The sequence below is a fragment of the Corticium candelabrum genome, chromosome 10 (genome assembly GCF_963422355.1).
Source record: "Corticium candelabrum chromosome 10, ooCorCand1.1, whole genome shotgun sequence".
Lineage (NCBI taxonomy): Eukaryota > Metazoa > Porifera > Homoscleromorpha > Homosclerophorida > Plakinidae > Corticium > Corticium candelabrum.
Window position 1 is genome coordinate 4654200 of NC_085094.1, and position 15340 is coordinate 4669539.

At 41.3% G+C, this 15340-nt stretch overlaps 3 protein-coding genes across 3 annotated transcripts in view; all 3 read left to right on the forward strand.

Annotated features, from left to right (window-relative positions):
• The window catches only part of LOC134185284 (uncharacterized), a 7858-nt gene extending 2919 nt beyond the window's left edge, over window positions 1–4939 (forward strand). The window contains exons 8-14 of the mRNA XM_062653065.1: window positions 140–403; window positions 506–727; window positions 1914–2144; window positions 2218–2307; window positions 3584–3775; window positions 4036–4170; window positions 4818–4939. Coding sequence (XP_062509049.1) covers window positions 140–403; window positions 506–727; window positions 1914–2144; window positions 2218–2307; window positions 3584–3775; window positions 4036–4170; window positions 4818–4939 — 1256 coding nt within the window. The remainder of the gene's footprint in view (window positions 1–139; window positions 404–505; window positions 728–1913; window positions 2145–2217; window positions 2308–3583; window positions 3776–4035; window positions 4171–4817) is intronic.
• Window positions 4940–6816: 1877 nt separating this feature from the next.
• LOC134185285 (malignant fibrous histiocytoma-amplified sequence 1 homolog) lies at window positions 6817–12335 on the forward strand. The gene is made up of 3 exons (XM_062653066.1): window positions 6817–7795; window positions 9374–11527; window positions 11598–12335. The coding sequence occupies exons 1-3, from the start codon at window positions 6817–6819 to the stop codon at window positions 12272–12274; spliced, it is 3810 nt and encodes a 1269-aa protein (XP_062509050.1). The 3' UTR covers window positions 12275–12335.
• A 529-nt stretch (window positions 12336–12864) lies between these two features.
• LOC134185286 (HEAT repeat-containing protein 5B-like) overlaps window positions 12865–15340 on the forward strand; it is an 18726-nt gene continuing 16250 nt past the window's right edge. The window contains exons 1-4 of the mRNA XM_062653067.1: window positions 12865–13094; window positions 14328–14580; window positions 14831–15019; window positions 15208–15340. Coding sequence (XP_062509051.1) covers window positions 12865–13094; window positions 14328–14580; window positions 14831–15019; window positions 15208–15340 — 805 coding nt within the window. The remainder of the gene's footprint in view (window positions 13095–14327; window positions 14581–14830; window positions 15020–15207) is intronic.

Genomic DNA, 15340 nt, shown 5'->3' on the forward strand with positions numbered 1-15340 from the left:
GCGTGCGTGCGTGCTTGTTTGCTATAAGTGTGTGTAGCTATCGAAATTTTGTGTGTGAGTGTGTTCAAGTCTGTATATTTACTTTATAAGGTTATTTAGAAATCGCCTTTTCTAACATGTTTCCTGCACGTGTATACAGGAAGCTCTGACATGGAGGACATAACATTGGGTAGAAAGGTGGATGAAATAAATAAAACGATAGGAAACATTTCCGAGCGTCTCGTTTCCGAGAAGTTACATTGGAGCAGCACGGAAGATGGTCCATCTTACCAGAAGAATGTGCGCAGTAACAGTCGGGGTGGTTTGATGTTGTCACTTGATGACGGAATGAAGAAAAAGAAAGGAAAGAGAAAAGTCAAGTGCAAAGACAAGCACATCAAGACAAAAGATACAAGAAAGAAAGGTACATGCACTACCGGTAGTTGCATTTGCTTGGTTTTCTTGTGTTATTAGTTAATAAAATGTGTTTAATACATTATACGGTTTCTATATTATATTATTGTAGTGGCATCGTTCGACATGGTGGAAAGAATGTTAGGGGAAAAGTTTGAACAAGATATCTACAATGAAAATTGTATCCGCAAAATGTACAGAAGAAGATGGAGTAGCACGGAAGATGGTCCATCTTACCAGGAGAATGTGCGCAGTAACAGTCGGAGTGATTTGATGTTGTCACTTGATGACGGAATGAGGAAAAAGAAAGAACTTCAAGACAGAGCTAACAGTGGTGAGCAGCTTGGTCTAAGGTTGTCATTGATTCACGAATGACGCAATGATGGATAATGTAGAAGAAAATCAGCGAAGTAGGAACCTACATTTGGTCGAGGGGCACACATTTTCTTCCGGGCGTGGCTCGGCAAACAAGTCTAAGTTAATATATTAAAATTATTCATATATATTTATATATGCATGCTACACAGTCAACACAGTAAACTAACATTTAGTGTTGGTTCAGTATGTCATGTCAATGTTATCAGTTTCTACGTCTGCCATCCATAGATATTAGCAGGTCACTCGACAGGTACACGAATACATCTAGTGATCTTGGCCAAGATCAGACTTAGCCAAAATATAGTGGAGGGACTTGTGAATCCAGCCCTGTGCAAGCCCCCTACTTCCTACGCCTATGCAAAACGAAGTCGAGTGGCAAGAAAAGAAGGAACGGATAGCAGTGTACGAAAAAGCTTCTATAGGCATGGTAGCCTAATTAATTAATTAAAGATCTAATGCTTGATTGGCTCAAAGTACGTAGAAGCATGTCTTAGATTTGATTTTAGCATTAGGCGTTGATATTATATGTTGCAGAGTGCTCAGGAAATGACGATCCAACGTGTTCCTAGCTTTGTAGGGGCGCGTGACTTCACTCGTCTCTGCTGCTGCGCACAAAACACAACGACGCTGCGGCCCAGCGGCGTCGCGTAATAGGGGCTAGAGGGGGCTGAAGACCCACCACTTTTCGGGGGCGTTTTCAAAAATTTTAATATCAAAGACCGGAGCATAAGTCTCAGCAGCCCACGCGACGCCGCTGCGCTGCCCCTCTAAATATACGATTGCTTGAAAGAGGAGACATTAGGCTACTGTAGCAACTAGATTCGGTTTGTGTCTGTCTGTGCTTTGGTATAGCTCTACACGAGAGGCCATTGGAAACTAGAGGTATTTGTCCGCAGGTCTAGATGTAGGGTGTGGTAGAGGTTTCGTTCTTGCTACATAACGAGACAAATCCATTGATTGTTATAGATAAGAATAGTTATCTAACGTCTCTACGTTGCCCTAGATTTTATACGTAGACAGTTGCGTTGGACCAAGATCTTTAGCGTCCGAATCTAAAACAGTATCCGAACTATTTAGATATTCGGGACTCCTATAGCTAAGTATCTTATTTATAATATATGCGTGCTGTTTTTTGGATGCAGTGGAAGCGAAGTGTGAAGCTGACGACATATTGGAGGACTTTGACGATACTATCGAGCCTTCAGCGAATCGATCATGGCAAAATGGTACAAGTGTTACTGCTCCATCAGATCGACCAGGAACCGGGAACGTCGGACCCATTCCTCTAAGGTTTGCTTGGAGTCTCGACACAATGCAGGAGGAAAGAGAAGTTGGAAGACATGAAAAGATGAAAGAAAGGCCAACATCTGCACGTGAGCTAATGCTCCGTCAATGTTGCGTGAACACACTAGAGCATCAGACATAGTTGCGATATTCGTTGTGTAGGTGATGCCGCTCCTAGATGGAATATCGCTACGAGTTTGAGAAAAATTTGGAAGCGGAGAAGATCATCAGTCGCTCCAGCACCAGTTCCCGGTATGTATAGTACTGATGTTTGTCTTTTTGCTTTTTTGCACACCTCACTGTTATTTATGCAGTGTGATAAACATAACTGTACAGTACAGCTAGTCTCGGTCTCCCAGACCCGTGTAGCGGGCCGAGGCTAGAGCCATATCTATCAATGTGATGCGAAGAATCTAAAATGGCGCCCCATACAAAAGTATCCAAACGCATCCGAACCGGATCTCTCAGAACTCATTACAGAGATCTCGGACCCACGTAGCGCTCAACTTCAAACGTTCCTAATGGTAGCCAGACTATCACCGCTGACACTAAGCGCCTCAGAAGCCAGCTATCGGCAAGCAAAAAAACCCGATTTATTCTTTCACATTTCACATTTCACTTTTCACTTTTGTCAGCCAGGCTAGCGCCTCACTCGAAGCAGCTACAACGACGAGAGTCACACCAAACGAGTCGCTCTTGTCCGAAGAATTGCACTGACGCAACAGCTAGAAATGTGCAAAGTCACCTTGTATCAGTCAACTGCTGCCATGCAATTCCACGTACTGCTTCCCACAACGCCATGTTGTTTCGGTCACGTGTGTACATGTGACTACCGTTTGGAAGGCTAGCTGTCAGTTGTTTATTTAAAGCGCTAGGACTGTCATTTCCATTTCAAACTACATACACATACTCGATGCATTACCCCCTCTTTAGTTTCAAACTACATACACATACTACTTAGACCGGTCTATTACTGAAGACACCACTGAAATGTCAATGTATGATATTTCATGATATGGTTCACTTCGAAGTTGTGCGAAGCTGCATACCCGATTATTATACTGTCTAAAAAGGTCACTTGAAAAGAAATACCGTAGCTAAACTGGGATGTGCAGCATCTAATTACAGCCTGGGATTCCTGGCCTAGGGTGGAAGGGGGAGGGGGGCGGGACAGAGAGTGCAACCTCTATGTGGTCTGTTCTGGGGTTTTGAACATGAAAGTATTCTCACATGTTCAAAATGCTAAGCACTCCGTTTACTAAAACTGTCATTTTTATCTAAAAATGTATGAAACAAGTCCAAAAATTTATAAAACAAGTCCAAAAACATTTTGAGAAAATGATGGGTATGTAGGGATGGGTATGTACTTATGTCATTTATGCCCATCTCCTACATCACACTCTTTTTACCTGTATTGCTTGCAGCAGTTGTGAATGTGATGTAGGAGATGGGCATAAATGACATAAGTACATACCCATCCCTACATACCCATCATTTTCTCAAAATGTTTTTGGACTTGTTTCTTTAGAGTTGATTCGTCTTCTATTTGTAGAAATCATAGAAGAACGTTATGATATAGAAGCTGTCGACGTTGACGGCGTACAAATCAATCGCGAGGACGACAGCCACCGACAATTGCAGACACAGCTGCATGCTAGCATTTTGATCTCTCCAGCCTCTCCTCCACTTCTCTTACCACCATGTTGTTGTCCATCCATTGGTACAGAAACCGACGAGGTGCTTCCCAATCAACCAGCAGAATAGATTATTTGAGGGAAGAGGCTGGCGTTCGAAAGCTGCAAGACCAACCACAACAAGATAGACAATGCTGTTGTTACTGCATGCAGGCATATAAAACAATATAAAAATTGGGCATGGATAGTATATGTAGGTAGTGGGTGGTAGATTAGGTAGAATAGTGGGAGGTTTAAATCTAAATATTCGTGTATATGTAGTATAGGTATAAATTGTTTGTGTTAGTGTCAATAAACTATGAAACCACAAATCCTGTGTCTCGTACGTGTCAATCTCGTGCAGTACCTCAGATTCGTGACTCCAAGGGAACTACAAATAAGTTGCCAAAGTCTCTTGATATTCAAATGATCAAGTCGTCCGGTAGGCTTTTACCTTGTGTTATATATATATGTATATATATATATATATATATATATATATATATATATATATATATATATTGTTATTACAGACAGAACAATCATTTCCATCTGTAAATTGTATACAGAACAAAGTGTATAACAATAATAACAATAATAATAATATATTTTGTTTCATAATACTACAGGTACAGTGCTCTAGGTCAGACAAAATACATACACTAACAAATAAAAATAGATAGTTATAGAAGAATATACGTAGAAGAATAAGCAAACATAAATTAAGGTCTAATCCAGCTCTTGAAGCACAACACCATGATTCTTGTCCTTGTCTCATTGTCCACTGATTTCCACGGATTGCCTTGAGAATTCAGAATAAGCCCGCAAACTAATTCATTATTAGAATAAACTGCTCTTCATAAGAAAGAGAGCTGGCTAGCACGCAATAGATCTGGAGCTTCCCTGATAGGTTCTTCAAGAGTTTTCCGCAAGGGTGTTCTGTTTGAAAACCCTAGCTCTCTACAATACCCTCTTCTCCACGCTTGATGTAGTAAACGTTTGGTACCTCCCATTACCAAATCCCACAGTTCGCATACATAGCCCATACAGGTAACAATACGGAGTACATTATCGTTGTCCATACTGTAGAATTACGACCTACACCTTTGACAGCGCTAGCCCCTACAATTGAGTATAATGAAGAGCAGAGCATCCGACACCGCTCTTCCACCGCACCAGTTGTTTCTTTTGGAACAGCCGATACTTTATGACCTAAATGAATGACATCATGTACTTCAGGCAGACACTTTCCATTGATGGAGAAAGCTGTCTCTTTACAGTAAATGGATCGTCTCTTCCTAATACTAATTGATTTACATTTCTGAATATTAAATTTCAGGCAGTGGTCTGTTACAAAACTCTCGCAGATCTCCAATAACCTCTGTATGTCCTCTCTGCTTGTAGACAGAAGCGATAAATCATCCGCATATGCGATGCCACCACTAGACCTCCCGTTCCTACTCCCGATTGTTCCAATCCGTTACTAAGGTCATCGACGTAGACAATAAATAGAGCAGGAGAGAGTACACTGCCTTGACGAACTCCATTAGATGTTTTGAAAGACGCTGATTTTGACGAGTTCCATTTCACATATAGGTCTTGTTCTCTAAACCGGTTCCTCAGAAATTTTACGATAAAAGTAGGGGTAGGCCGTTTCATCAGCTTCATAAACAATAGAGTATGATTAACTTTGTCATACGCTTTCGATAAGTCAAGAAAGCATTCAAATACAATCTCGTTTTCATTTTCAAGAAAATAATTGATAGACGTCCGTACGACAACCGTAGACATATCACAGCCATGACCAGCCTTAGAACCGATTTGTTGCTTGTTTGTATGTCAAATTCCTAATATTTTGCCATGATAATTTTCTCTAATAGTTTTCTCAGCACGGACGATATCGCTATGCCTCTATAATTGTCTGAATTATTTCTATCTCTAGCTTAATCTTTTAGGATGTGGATTATTGCAGTTTCTATAAAGTTCTCGGAATACAGTCATGCTTGACCAATCCTGTTAACAAGCCAGCAATTTGTCTATAGAGATTCATGGAGCCATTCTTGATATGTTCTGCCTGAATGCCATCCAAATCTGAGGCCTTATTGTTCTTCAGTTGCAAAGAAGCCTTCCTACATTCTTCTGCATTGATAAAAGTGCCACCTCGAGGTTCTTTTCTTATATCTTCTTCTTCTACCATTTTATCAAGCTGTTTGTTCGATACATCGCAAAATGTTTGATCTTGAATATTTATAATATAATCATAGCTAGAAATAGGATTTTATGTATTTCTACGTGGCACTCAAGGTCTTCTAGTGTAAGCAGATAGTGTTGTGCTCATCCGCTGGTCTCTGTGTCTACATCTTCTTTTTTCGTTTTGCCTATTTCGAAAACCGCAAGAAATATTCTTAGTTTACTCTAACTAATTAATTAATTATAATTATTTAACAAGCAACAGTAATAGGTTTGGTTATTCAATCGTTTAATTTAGTAATTATTAATAAAGTCTAGCTCCCTAGATAATTTCAAAAAGGTTGACCAGCAGAAATTGAACCACAACAGTGCATGTTACACGTCTCTTTATTAAAATTAGAGACAATTTGACGATTTTTAAAAATTGCAGTACCAATTACTAAAAGTCTCCTTTACAAATTTGCAGTTACTGTACACTGACCTAGTCTAGATAATACTGTACGTAATGCAAACGTCTAGCTACAAAACTTGTTTCTTTGTTACAATCTGAACAGTGGCACAATGATCGAGGTCTCTAGCTCTAGAAGTTGTGAAACCCCGCTTGCAGCGCAGCCGACCTCCCCAATTTTGGACGATGCCCTTGATTTCTGAAATCGACGTGGTACAGTGTAGTAGCTACAGGATGACTACTAGAAATGCACTAAAACTACTGAGTAGCAGTAGATCCCTAGTGCGTGTCGTTGGTCGTTTGTCGTTGGGTTCTAGACCATAACGTTTCACGCCTCGGGTAAAAAGGTAACGAAAGTCGCAACACTCGCACACGCGCACTATTGGGCAGTTCAAAGACGTCATACATTCCAGCACGTGATCACATACCTGTTTCACGTGATATCGCAACATGGAGTCGCTTGCACTTGAAGTCGTCGATAAGAGCACCGGACAGATGACCGTGTTTACATCAAAGGTCAACGAGGAAAACAAGCTGGAATTAAATCTTCTATACTATACACCGTTGTCTGAATTTCCTGAGGGAATTAGCAAGATGAGGAAACTGAAGGTATTGAGACTCTGTACAGACAACATACACTCTATTCCCAAAACTATTGCCAAACTGAGGGAACTAGAAGAGCTAGATTTGCTTACAAGTTATCATGGGTATGGTGAGGAACCATCTTTTTTGGAAGGCGTTGGTCTGCACGAGGTCCCTACTGTTGTTTGTGATCTTCCATGTCTGAAAGCTTTGTCTGTGTCTGGTAACACTCGAATCCCATTGCTGTTTGATGAGCTAATGTCATGTCAACTACCCAGTACTCTTGTGGACGTGGAAATGTCGAAATGCCATTTGACACAAGCGACTTTGTCCCTGATTTGCAACAATTTGAAACTGCGCAGATTGGATTTATCAATGAATTTTCTGCAGTCTGTTGAATATTGCAGCACAGGGACGGAAGGAGAGTCAACAGTCTTGAATGATTTAGAAGAGCTGGATTTGTCAGGGAACATGGATCTCCACACATTTGCATTAGCAGGTCTCACCAAGTTGAAAGACTTGAATTTGAGTTGCTGTATGAACATACAGCAGCGACAACTACAAATGAGTGACTTCCATTGTTTAGAGAGACTGGATTTGTCTGACATCTTCCTAGGAGTATTTCCCACATTTTCACGTTTACAAGGGATGCATGTCCAAACATTGGATGTGTCTGACTGTAATTTAGAAGAGATACGGTCAGAGTTGATGTTATTTAACATTTCCTATGAGCTGGATCTTTCTGGAAACATGGGATTATCGTGTCTTCCCAACAACGTATGGAATGGACTTAACTTGGAGATATTGAATCTAAGCTATTGTGGTATATCAAGTGTACCCAATACAGGTAAATTACTTGTGAGTTTCATACTTGAGAGATACGACTAATTCAGTCATATACAATGTTTCCTTAATTAATTAGATGACACTTGTTGCATTTTTTCATTTCAAGTGACGAACACATTGCTATATATACAATGTGTGTGTAAGCTTGATTAACTTAATTAAGTAGGTTTAGTAGGTCAGTGTGTCTTCTCTCTCTTGTAATGTGTGCATTGTGTTCTAACTATAAATGTCAAGTGATGTCGCCAGCATGTCTGTATTCATGCGTGTCGTCTATTTGAGGAGATGATGATTGAATGAAATGTGTTATTTGTTACACACACACACACACACACACACACACACACACACACACACACACACACACACACACACACACACACACACACACACACACACACACACACACACACAAATGGACAAATGTCAAGCCCGTCACGTCATTCGTGAATGACGTCAACCCTAAGGTCAGTTGCGGAGATAGCTTTCTCTGCCTCTAGAGACAGGGCCTCCATTCGCTATGTGGAGGCTTAGGGCCAGCGCTACTATCCACCTGGAGGTTGGCCAGAGTCATCCAGGGGCACTGACTATGGCGCAGCTTTGAGACTGGCCACCAAGGCCCACAAGTACCCGTCTGCTGCATAATGTTACTGCCAAGCCAGCGGTCATGTCCACCCCAGTCAATGACCAGGTACTCATTTGTACTCCTGAGTCGAGAGAAGCAATTGTGTGTAAGTTCCTTCCTTAAGGAAATTATGCCATAGCTCGTCATCACTCTGCCTTAGTCTGCAACCCTGCAAGGTCCCGGATGTTTTCATTTTCCAATGCACTCTCTAACCAATTGAGTTACAGCACCACACACACACACACACACACACACACACACACACACACACACACACACACACACACACACACACACACACACACACACACACACACACACACACACACACACACACACAATCAAATTTTGCCGATTATTTGGAGCGAGCCTTAGCAATACCCTTTCTATCATAGTATGTATACTGTATTGTGTACAGAGCGACCGAAATGACGTTGATTTTGAACCAATCACAGACATGGTGGTTTGTAATGTCACAATGCAGTTGTAAGTGTAATAGCTGTATGGCTCTCTAGGTTGCTGCATGCCGTTTCCACAGGACTAATAAGAGAATGTGAAAACAAGCTGGAGCTCCTAGAGATGGCTTGAGGACTGCAACCAAAATGCAACTAAATGTGAGAACACGTCGCTTTACCAAGAAAATTTATGTTAGCACCATACTTATACGTGCATGTTCTTCACAATGTCCAAACTCGCTTCCACGTGCAGCTGTGATTGAAATACTTCTAGCTTGATTTGAAGCTGCCAAATTTACACAGGTAAAAACATACTTTAACTACATATATATTCGAGTTTCTTCTATGCAAATCCTTTTGACAAATCACTTTGTTTTGTGTTTATTCTCTTTGAGGCTCGCCCCAACAATGTTTGCCATTTTAATTAGTGACTATATGTGAATGTCTGTTTCATCATATTTTAATGTTTATAATACAGTTGTTGTTGTTATCTTTATTGTAGAAGTCAATATTAGGATAATTAACCTGAAGGGAACTTATGTCACTCATCTTCCCAAGAAGTTTGTCTTTAGTCATAAACTTGAGAAATTGGATGTATCTAGATGTCCACTAGTGTCTCCACCCATTGAAGTGTGTGAACAAGGGATCAGTTTTATAAGGGAATATTTGCATGAGTTGGAAAGGGTGGGTGGAGTACGACGTGGCAGAATAAAGATTCTAGTGATTGGAATTACAATGGCAGGAAAAACAAGCCTCGTTGAAGCACTGAAGAGTGGTAACCCATTTCTGGCAGAACCCGATAAGAGAACTATAGGTGTGGAAGAAAAAGTAATAAAGCTGGATGATAAAGTAGAATGCAAAGTGCTGGACTGTGCTGGTCAGAAGACATACATGCTAACCAACCAGCTGATGGTTAGTGATAATTCACTAGCATTGATTGTCGTCGATGGCAGTCGGTATCAGTTCACTGCACAATGTTTTCATTCCAACATTGGAAATTTTCTGCAAGTCTTGTACGAGAGAAACAGCAGATCTCACGTTGCCATTGTGGTCAGTAAAGTCGATCTGATGGTTGACATGTCAAGAGAAGAAATGATTAAGAAGTGGAATGAACATCTGCACACTTGTCTACATCAATTCCTGGAGATCAGACGAGTTCAGATCAAGCGAATGGCGGCAAGCATTGCAGCCAGTGATTCTCGTAAAAGCAAATACGTGTTAAAGTGTCTTCAATTTTTTGAATCACAGCAAATAACTGTTGAAGAAACGGTAATGGTGACGAGTGCAGCCACACACGAAGGAGTGGTCAGCCTAAAGGATCGTTTAAGAGAATTGTGTGTAGATGAAAGTCTATTGCCTTCACTGCACACAGAGTTGCCATCATCGTGGGTGACCGTAGAAGACAAGTTGCTTATACCACAATCTGCCACATCTGTTCCCATTACAGATGTCTTCTATGCAGACCTAGTGTGTGCAAAGCACGGATTGACAGAAAAAAGGTGTCGTGAGTTACTAATCTACCTGCACCGGGTTGGAAGCATTTTGTATTACCCATATCAAAGGACTTTATCACAAGTTTTCTTTCCTGTTCCACCGTTTGTGGTCAATGTGCTGAAGACTGTTTTCAGACACGATCACCACCGTTTGGAATATGGCAGTCGCTTTATTGAGGTAGACATAGCTCCTGAGCAGTTTGAGGAAATGAAGCTTGACCTTGTTTTTAACGGCATTGCGAGGGTGCCTATGCTGCTGGCATTGTGGAGTGAGTTCCACCTTACTGCAGATTGTTATGTGGACGTGTTTATTAAGCTTTTTCTTGCTCTGGACTTTGCTTATCTCACTGGCTCATCAGACGTTGTAGTTCAGGAACTGTTGGACACTCTTGCAGGTAGACACATGATTACATCAACTGTCTCAATGTCTACAGACACTATCAGTATGACTTCAGATTCATCTAGGGACACTATTAGCATCACATCAGAGTCATCTATGGACACTACAAGCGTCACATCAGATTTAAATAGTCAAGTAATAGGAGAAAACCAGCAACCAGTTCAGACACACAGTTGCGAAGAAATGATTTCTAAGTTTAAACAACATAATGTAGGTTTACTTTTGCCATGGTTACTCAATGATGAGGAACCAGATGATGTGAGTCAACTTTGGTGTGCAGATCTACCAGATGGAGTGATGCAAGTTGTGGTCAAATATTCATTTGCATATGATTGTCCTTTGGGTTTGTTTGAACGACTGTCTGCTTGTTGTCATCGTCATTCTAATTATATTCTTCATTGGAGCAGTGGACTGCTGATGTGTTATGGTGCGGTGACTTTGCTTTTCAGGCGCAGCAAGAATACTTCATACGGCTTTATATGTCTCAGTGCTAGAGTAGTGAAGTCACATCACAGTGTTGGCAGATTGTGGCATGTTCTTCTGCGTTGTGTGTCAGATATGGAAGGGCTTCTTCAGTCTCTTCCTGGTGTTCTCATTGATCGATCCATCTGCGGGGGATGTTCTTCTACTACAAGTAGAAAGTCTCTTCTCAATCGACCTAAACAGTTTGTGCCAAATGCAAAATGGGGACCGTTCGCAGTAGAAACTGTAGCTGGAAGTTTTAATTCAGAGATGTCGGAACATGTACAAACAGTCGAGCAAGGTCAACAATAGATACAAATACTGTTTTGTTGATAAAGAGTATGTGTTTATGTGTGTTTGTATTGATTTAGTGTGTCCAAGTGTAAAGGAAGGTATACCTCTCTCTGAAGTTGTTTCATCAGAAAGTGGAAATTCAGTGGATCAAAAGGTGCTCCAACAGATAGCAGCAGATATAGGCAAGTGGTGGCCTAAACTAACAAGTATTATTGGTACTGGCCAGTCCACGGTGTCAGAGCTGCGTGAAAAGGATTCTGACCCCAGGTTTGCCCCTGCAGCAGCATCTCGTATATTGCGTGAGTGGCAAGAGTCAAGAAAGAATGAATTGAAGGTATTTGAATTGTATGATGCTCTACTTATTGCTGACATTCCATCTGATCCACAACGGCATTTGAGTGATGTCATGTCACCCGATGCAGCATCTGGATTAGAAAAATCTAAAGAGACGGCTGCACGTGGTGAGACAAGTCGAGCTGACTCTGAGACGGTCACTCCACATATCATAGAGAAAGTAGCCGAAAATTGTTCAGAGCGTTGGCATGAAATAGGTATATACCTTGGAGTTTCACGTTCAGTGCTGACTGAATGTGACCGACCTCTGTACACATTGAAAGAAAAATTGCGTAAAGTTTTGTCATTTTGGACAGATCAAAATAGACATTCTACAGTTAAGCAATTATTGTCTGCTTGTGATGAAGCTAAAGTAGGTGGAATAGTGAGGAGAATATTGGAGAGCGATGCAGCAGACTGAATTAATTTAGATATGGCATAAGAGTGCATATGCTTTAGGTTTTATCATGTTATCTTATAATAAAAAGTGAAGCTGTAAACAAGTTTGGATTGTTGTGTTGCTGGATGCATGGACTTCAAAACTGGATTGGCCAGCTGCTACAGTTACAAGCATAGGCGTAGGAACTGAGGGCATTGGGGTACAGTGGCACTGTGGCACTTGTCCTCTTAACTTTTCCAGCTGTCATGCAAGTGGCCTACCATGTAAGGATGAAACCTAGAAACTGATAACACTCACTGACTGACATGACCTTCTGCACTAACACTGTTAATGTTGGTTTCCTGTTTTTTTTTGTTGTGTTGCATGCATCTAAATGATTATTATCTTTACATTTAGCCTTGTTTGTGCAGAGTCACGCCCTCTTAGGAAATGTGTGCCCCCTAGGACTCTCAAACAAATAAGTTCCTACGTCTATGACAAGTATAAAAATATTTTGAGAAAATGATGGGTATGTAAGGGAGGGGTTAGTCTCGTGTAGCCAGACCCCTTTCCGCCGCGTTGTACTTGTCACGTGATCAATGCCTGGCCATCCGAGGCAGCATCACTTCGCCATGGCGTCTGCTCAAGCACAGCCGCGAGCGCAGTCAAGAGATCTGATTAGCTATCTGAAAACGTTACCAGTCGTCATGCTAGATCGTTTGTTTAGCCATCCGCCTACGTGCGTTGTTGTATTTCGTGGCCTACCTCATCTCGCTCGTTTGTACGTCATGCGACTACTCTTTGCCGACCAGCCTGTACCTACCAGCCTGGTGACTGCATGGGCTACAGCAGAAGCACAGAGGTCAGTTGGGATTCACTAAAGTCTAGTTGATATCAATGGAAGTGGTACAGATAGTTTGGGTCGTTTGGGAGTTAATGTTTTATAGCCTATTTTTATAAATTTAACTAATGGAGGTATGTATCAAATACGTGATGTATGATGGAGGATGCAGGCGTGTACTTACCTATGGGGGTTCGGCCTTGGGTATGTGAACGGAAGGACCCACTTCAGTTGGAGGTTTGCTTGTACCTCTGTAGATGACCGATCCTCATGCAATATTTACACCAGATATAGAAGCTGTAACTCCTGAAGTGCTGGCCTGGTTACCGCTTTCCAGATGTAGCTAGATCGACACAAGCAGGCTTAGACTCCAAGACTTCTTGGCACGTAATGTGTAGTGTATATCAGTATTACATTTATACTAAGCATATGTCTTCCAATAGACCTTGTAATTAATAAATAGATTCATTAGAATAGAGCATGTTGAACTGACTGTGAGTACTGAAAGAACTGACTTGTTAAATGCCCCAGGTAAGCCCCTGAGGATGTTAGTCTTGCATAGCCAGACCGGTCCTCTCTCACTATTTGTAAGGCGTCTTGGTAGTGAGAGGGGTGCAGTCTGGCTACATGAGACTAGGAGGAGGTATGCTTTAGGTGGTGTCAGGAGCTATATGTTGAGCTGTTGCATACAGTACAAAATATTTAGGAAATCGTGTGTGTGTGTGTGTGTGTGTGTGTGTGTGTGTGTGTGTGTGTGTGTGTGTGTGTGTGTGTGTGTGTGTGTGTGTGATGCATGTATGTGCATGTGACTGTGGACACGCATATGTGGATGTAGTAGAGGCAATACTACTAAGCTGTTGTAGGTACAGTTCAAGTTTGGACATAACAACTTACATCTTACTCACTCTTCTTGTCTGATTTTAACTAATAGTAACATGCTACAGACGGTAAAATGTAACAGACACACTTTGAAAATAGACAATGAAAGCAATAAAAGAAAATAATGATTATTGACTATTGAATACAAGTGAAACCCACTCTGGAATCTAGTGCACTTGTTTTGATATGCTTACTTGGCTTGACATGTTTGCTTATGGAATCAATGCCAACTAGTCTTTATGGAGCTGACACATTAGGCTTGTGTGATCCTACTTGGCTCGTTTGTATCAAAATCTGACTGTAGAAATACTGTTCATGGCTTATAAGTTTTTTACTAGATTATGAACTCAGTGCATTGGTAGATTTTTGTTGTAGTAAACATCAGGAATCAGTTGAGAGGTTATGTGAACTACACGTATGGAATGAGCAGACAATGCCTGGTGGCCGCATCAGTATTGCATTGCATCCCGTGTTTCGGACCAGTTTGCAGATGGCACTGTGTGGTAGTGAAGTGCCGGGGAGTTTTATGGGAGCTGTACCTGCAACGGGTTTGGACAAACATGCTAAAGACGTTGAATTTCTTGACAAATATGCTCATGAACGCTGGGAGTCCGTGTTACATTACATGGTAAAATCAGTTCCAAATGTGTGTGTGTGTGTGTGTGTGTGTGTGTGTGTGTGTGTGTGTGTGTGTGTGTGTGCCTGCATTGTGGCAACATGTAAGTGAACAAGTAGCAAAATTTTTCTTTTTGCATGTGCATTGTGTTATTGAAACGATAATGAGCTCAACTTTCTATTTGTATGTCAGTGTACTTTTTATGTGTATATTCTATAACCCATGAATATTAATTAAGAAATTGAGTGCTATTGTTTGGTAGGTTGGTTCACCACAAGCTGCTTCTAGTGTCAGTCGTGATGTTGTTGTTTTACTTGTCCAATCGGGTCTTATTTCACTCTCTGAGAAACAGACAGTGCCAGTCATTACCCCAGCTGGCTTTCAGTTTTTGCTCATGGACACATCGTCACAGATATGGCACTTTATTCTTCAATATCTTGACACAACTGAAGTAAGCTAGAAGTGATATCTTGGAGCACTACAAAATGTGTGTGTGTGTGTGTGTGTGTGTGTGTGTGTGTTTGTGTGTGTGTGTGTGTGTGTGTGTGTGTGTGTGTGTGTGTGTGTGCGTGCACGTGCGTGCATGCACGCTCTATGATGTGTACATTATGTGTGTGATCTGTTATATTTGGGGTGTAGGCTCGATCGATGGATCTAGCTGAGTGTCTTCAGTTACTGTTCCAGCTTAGTTTCTGTACTCTTGGTAAAGACTACTCGTCAGAAGGTTTGACCGACACACAGCTTCAGTTCATGCAACATCTTCGAGAGCTTG

What these genes read in the sequence shown, in the direction of transcription:
- LOC134185285 (XM_062653066.1), top strand. Translation starts at nt 6,817, where the DNA reads ATGGAGTCGCTTGCACTTGAAGTCGTCGATAAGAGCACCGGACAGATG. An exon ending in ATCAAGTGTACCCAATACAG is followed by an intron (nt 7,796 to 9,373) that starts GTAAATTACTTG and finishes TCTTTATTGTAG; the next exon opens with AAGTCAATATTAGGATAATT. An exon ending in TGTACAAACAGTCGAGCAAG is followed by an intron (nt 11,528 to 11,597) that starts GTCAACAATAGA and finishes GTATTGATTTAG; the next exon opens with TGTGTCCAAGTGTAAAGGAA.